Source organism: Gallinula chloropus (genome assembly GCF_964237585.1).
Source record: "Gallinula chloropus genome assembly, chromosome: 2".
NCBI lineage: Eukaryota > Metazoa > Chordata > Aves > Gruiformes > Rallidae > Gallinula > Gallinula chloropus.
Window position 1 is genome coordinate 60024983 of NC_140086.1, and position 6000 is coordinate 60030982.

Here is a 6000-nt window from a genome sequence, read left to right on the forward strand (position 1 = left end):
CAGAGATGCTGACCTGTCTTTCTTCAGCACCCTTTCCATTCCCTTCCCTATAATTCCACTGCACCTCATTTGATCTGCTACAGTTGAATAATCAATACAATAAAAAATGAATGGTTTTCTGAGTTTCTACCTACATGATGCAAAACATCGCCTTTGACTGGCTTAAATTTATTATAAAGCAGCCATCTCTCGCCACCTTATTCTCTACCAGTTAATATTTTCTACACCTTCTATTCAATTCTCAGAATCAAGCTTCTTTGTGACACTTTAGATCAAGCTGCTGATCTGGCAAAGAAAAAAATAACCTCATTTTTGGGAAGTTAGGCTTTTTATTGGGAACAGCAAGTACACAGCCATCAAACTGCTACAGCAGGATAGCACACAACCCAATTAAGGGCAGGCCTGCCCATTTCAAACCACAGTCTCAGGCCTAAATCTGGTGTAAAACCACATTTGTGCACTGGAATATAATTAGCACTTCAAGCAGCCATGAACTGGTCCTGCAGGCCTCCTCCTCTCTGTTTCTGGACATGCACGAATGCACTTTCACTCATTCTCCCAACTCCTTGTGGCAGCTACACAGCAAACTCTAATGAAGAATCTGGTTAAAGGCGATGAGCTTATATTTAGGGCAGGTATCAATCCACTTATTTACTTTACCAAAAGGGAGAAAAGAGCAAGGAAGCCTGAGAATGCTTTAGGCAACAGGACCCATGATGACAGCCTTAAAAAAAAAGGCTTGTAAAATGAAAGTGTTTCTCAACTTCATTAATTGCTCCTCGTTAATGCAGTCCACAATCTTTTCACCATCCCTGATAAGACAAACTTTTTCAGGCTACTTTCTTGGCAGCCAGGCTCTGCACAAAGCTGTCAGCCTGGGACCGCCCTCCCAGGAAAAGAGAAACAATATTTAAGCAACAAGGCAGGAACCCCCCAGTACTTACGACTCATCTAGATCCTCCACGAATCCCGCACCTGAAGCCACCGCATGCGCAAGCACTGCGAGGGAAGGCAAAGCGTACCGTGAGTGGTCTCCAGCCTGAACTGGGGGATGCTCACTCACGCCAGCTGACAGGGTCGCCGACAGCGCGCCCTTCCCGTCCCCTTCCCCCCCGCCCCAAGCCTCCAGCGCTTTCCCACAGCCCAAGCACCAGCTTCCCCACTGCCCCCCACCTCCCACCGGCCGCCGCAGTGCTGCCCTCCGCTCCCCTCGGGCCTTCGAAACGCACTTCTTTCCCCACCTCTGCCCACTAGGGCCACATCCCCCAGCCCGGAGCAGGTGGTACTTACCTGCCGCCCAGAGCAGCCACCGCCGCTGCCTCTCGCCCGCCGCTGCCATGTTGACAGGAGCCCTGGCGCAGCCGGAAGGGGAAACGGTGCACGGCGGCGCCGACCTTTCCCCACTGCGCATGCGCGGCGGGCCGCGGGTGGTTGGTCGGTGTTGTGATAGCGGCGCTCGCTCGCCGCTCTCTGTGGGCTGGCGGCTTGAGGTTTACCTGGGAGGGCTGTACCCGTGCCCGAGGGGAGCTTTGGTACTCGCAGCCCGGCGGCTCCCGGGTCTCCGCGCTGCGAAAGGCGCTCTTGGGAGGTGGGGGTCAGGCGGCTGCGACGCCGTGACTCGGTGCTGGGACACGGCTTCCAGGGTCGGAGCTCGCCAGTTGAATAGTTTAACTCTCCCGTTAGGTGCGGCCGGCGCGCCGATTCCTGGGGAGAGGAGTCTCAGCAGTAAAGCCTGTGCCGCCTGCCTCGCTCACACCTCTCCTCCATGGCGGAGAGCCCATCCCGTGCCACGTAGTGCTGCGTCAGCAGCTCCCCTTCAGCACGTTTATGAAGAGCATGGGCTTGTTCTGTGCTGCTGAGTGGCTTACATCATTCTCTGTGGCTTTTTCTTTCATGCTTGCCACAGTCTCCTGTCTACGGCTATCTTGGCTTTCAGTGTAGTTCTACAGGTCCCAGCAGGGCAAGTTATTCAGCTGATAAGCCTTTTTTTCTTTTAGAAACTTAAGTTAAAGCAGCTCATCGGGGAGAAGAGGAGGCTCAGGGGAGTTTTGCCAGTGTGTGTAAGTACCCGAAGGGATGGTGCAGAGGGGATGGAGCCAAACTGCTTCCAGTGGCACCCGGTGACTGGACCAGAGGCAGTGTACACACACTGAAACAGAAGGTGCCAGCTGAGTGTCAGGAAACACTTTCTCACTCAAGGTGGCTGAGCACTGCCAAGCAGTCTTCCACCTTGGAGATACTCAAAAGTTTGCCTGGGCATGACTCTGAACCACAAGCTTGAGCAGGGTTTTGTAGCAGATGACTTCCAGAGGTCCTTTCCAACCTTATTCTGTGATTCTGTGATCTATTGCTTTTCAGTTTTGACTCTTTCCTTGTAAGTTCTTCCACCCTTTTTCCCCATACTAGAGTTAGTTTGATCAGCTGTGCATGCAAATGTCTTTGTTGTAGCCAAAATTCGACTGGATGATCTTGGAGGTCTTTTCCAAACTTTATGATTCCCACAAACAGTTCAATTCCTCTGACTTAGGTGTTTAAGCCTTCTAAGATCTACGAGCAGTAAGCACGGCAGTTGCCTCACTTTTGGGTTCCCCTCTGTGTAATCACGCGTGTAGCTACATGTAAGTAAATACACACTCTCTAACTCTAGCAAACAACTGACTATACTTCCTTGACCGCCTCTTCTCTTAATGTATTGTAGATATATGTGGTGGTTTGACCCTGGCTGAAGGCCAGACACCCACCAAAGCTGCTCTATCACACCCTTTTTAAGCTGGACCAGAGAGAAAATCTATATTGAGAGGCTTAGGAGTTGAGATAAGGACAGGGAGAGATCATTCCACAATTAGCATCACAGGCAAAACAGACAACACAGAATAAAGGAAAGAAAATTATCTAATTTATTACACTACACTGCACACCCAGTGACACCAGAGTCAGATAATGAGAAGTATGACCAGATCTTAAAGCACCTCCCCCCGACTCCTCCCTTCTTAGCAGACTTAACTTTAGTCATGATTTTGCTCCCTTCTTCCCCTGTCCCATTATGGCATGGGAAGGGGCAGGGAATGAGGGTTTCAGTCAGTTTCTCACGAGTTGTTTTCCTTCTTAGTTGAGGTGTGAGGGGTGGAGGGGGCATTCCTCACACCTTTTCACTGTTCTAGTGTGGGGTCCCACCCACAGGAGACAGTCCTCCACAAATTTCTCCAACATGAGTCCTTTCCCATGGGGCTTCAGCTCTTTACCAGCTGCCTCAGTGTGAGTCACTTCTATGGGGTGCAGTCATAACTCACAGAATGTCTCTCAGTCTCTCAAGCCCAGACTGCTCCAGCCTACACGGAGTCACACTTCCCCCAGCAAACCTGCTCCAGCACAGATCTCTCTCTCTCATCTCTGTGTCTCTGTCTCTCCACAGGCTGCAAGTGCTGGAAGAGCCTTGCTCCAACATGGGTCACAGTATCTTCTGTATGTCTCCACCTGCTCCAGGATGGGGCCTCTCCATGGGCTGCAGATGGGGCCTTGGCCTTTTCCATGGTCTGAGGGAGGACACCTGCTCCACCATGGGTTTCTCGACAGGCTGCAGGGGCATCTTTCTGTCTGGCACCTGGGGTGCCGCCACACCCCCCCTTCACCGTCCTTGCTGCCTGCACAATTTATTACATCTCACACCCTTCTCTGGTGGCAAAAAGCAGCTGCTGGAGGCTTTTTCTCCTAAATATGAGTCCCAGAGGCGCTGTGACCATCGCTGAGGGGCTCGGCTTGGCCTTGGTGTGACATCCCTCAACGAATGCCTGTACCAGTGGACTTAGGTCTCAACATTGCTGAAATATTGCATTACTGTTATAATAAGACACTTGTAAAGGGTTAAGGAAGACTTGCTAACAGGAACCCAGAACTGATAAAGAAGAAACATCAAGTGAGACATAAGTTTAACACCATATTTTGAGTAAATTATGCACTCAAGGACTATGTTCTCTGTGAAAATAAAATTACTTCTTTGACGAGTTCCAGTCCCCGTCCCCTCCCCGCCCCTTATCTGTTCAATTAATTCCTTGCTTGTCTTGTAATTGGTCATAAATTCAGGCAAAGCATTTCATTGTAGCTAGCTCGAGATACCCCTTGTCCTTGAAGGTACACAAAACCTGCCGAAACTAAACTTGTAGTTTGGATCAGAGTCAAGGGGTAACTGAGTCTGTGCAAGACAGAAGGTTACTTGCAGTGATGAAGAGGAGCCATCCCACTTCATCCCCACGACCCTCAACGACCACCACCAAACAGCAGTGCACAGGGGCAGTTGGGAGGAGTTTATGGAAATCACTTCTTGGAACTCATTTTAATACGAAGCGGGACAGGTTATGAATATGTACAGGTGTATGAGGTCACCTAATGAATAAGTATCATTGAACTGTATATAACCAAGAAGAACTGCCACATTAGTGTGCACGTCCACAGTGAAGCAACCCCCGTGCATCCAGTGCTGAACCATGACAACCAGCAACTAATGGAACTCCCCACCTGATGTGAAGACGATTGGGACTGATGGGATGCCTCAGCTCCATGGTGGTAGATATTGCAATATCTCTCTCTCACTCTCTTTCTCACTCTTCTCTCTTTCTTCCCCCTCTTCTCCTGCATGCTTGTTGCAGGCTAAATAAAGTGACTTAAACATTGACCCCGTTTTGAGTCTTAATTCTGTTCCCAAGAATTGTGAAGACCTCCTCACGATAAAGCACCTAATTGGACATCACTCAGGGGCTAAGCCCAGCCACCCCCAGCTACCCAGAGCAATCTGAGGTCGATTGGAAAGCAAGGGGATTTAACCTCTGCCAAAGCAGCCTATCTGGTTGCACTTGGTCAGGAACGATTCTGGCCTTGAGCTGGCTGGTGTTTGCTCTGTGGGGCCTGCAGAGAGCTTGTAGCTGCTTCTTGCAGAAGCCACCGCTGGAGCTGCCCCTCCTCCACCAGAACCCAGCCAGGCAAAACTACAACAGTGTAGCATGATGGATTCATCGCATGATCCTTTAGAAAAGCCAACTACCCTATCGTAGGTTTATGGCTCAGAAATAGTGCAAGACCTGAGAGTGTATGCCATAGCTCACATTATGAAACAAAAGTAGATGTATCTTTTTCTTACCCACATTTTCCTCTCCCTGTCCCATGCCCATCAGTAGGAGAACTAATAGGTTGCTAACACCTGTACTGGATAAACAATAGGCATTATTCACCGGACACATAGAAATTCTGTTCCACAGCATTTCACTTTCTGTATACAACAGTTAGCTAAGTGGTGTCTCTATGCCTGCCCAGATGAGACTGGGCATCTGTTTTGATCCTAATCTAGCTGCTGTCTAGACTGAGACAATGAAAACAATTCACCCTGTCAATCCCTTGGTGGAAAATCCAATACCAGAGAAAATGGGAATAGCCAAGTAACTGTTAAATTACTATAATCCTGTTCTCTTAACCAGTTCACAGCTTGAAATAACTTTTGAAATGGAAGAAACATTTTATTTGTTTTTGTATAGATTTGAATAAAGGTATTTGCACATCCTTTAAGTCTTGTTTGTCAGCTTTGAAGTTTATTCTCTGTGAATAATAGAAATGGTCTAACTTTTGCATTTGGCAAACCAGTGTCTTCTGCAAACCTGTACACTGTTCTTGAACTATGTTATTTTTCAATCACTGTATATTTACTTCATTGTAACTAAATTTACATACACCCACATACAAAACACTATGCTGTATTGATTTATACAATTTATAGTGCAGTTTTACTGCCTAAAATGTGATATGCATATAAAACATAGTTCTTGCAGCGAATCAATATCATGCCAAAAGCATGTGACATGCTAAAGAAATAAATAGCATAATGATAGATGAGATCAACAGAAATCTCAAGGGTTTTTTTTTTTATTTGCATTATTTCTATGATGAACATTTCCTTCAAAAAAAGAAAAAGTGGGGTTAATATATTACTATTAGTAAATTACTAAACTCACTGGA

General features: G+C 47.6%; 1 protein-coding gene across 2 annotated transcripts in view; it reads right to left on the bottom strand.

Annotated features, from left to right (window-relative positions):
* Positions 1 to 1411, bottom strand: part of TMX3 (thioredoxin related transmembrane protein 3) — a gene marked incomplete at its 5' end in the record, with an annotated part of 28783 nt that extends 27372 nt beyond the window's left edge. Inside the window, 2 exons of one of the 2 annotated variants that reach the window (XM_084260567.1) lie at positions 945 to 999; positions 1291 to 1411. In XM_084260567.1, coding sequence (XP_084116693.1) covers positions 945 to 999; positions 1291 to 1411 — 176 coding nt within the window. The remainder of the gene's footprint in view (positions 1 to 944; positions 1000 to 1290) is intronic. The other variant, XM_084260568.1, reaches the window with a different exon arrangement.
* Positions 1412 to 6000: the final 4589 nt, after the last annotated feature.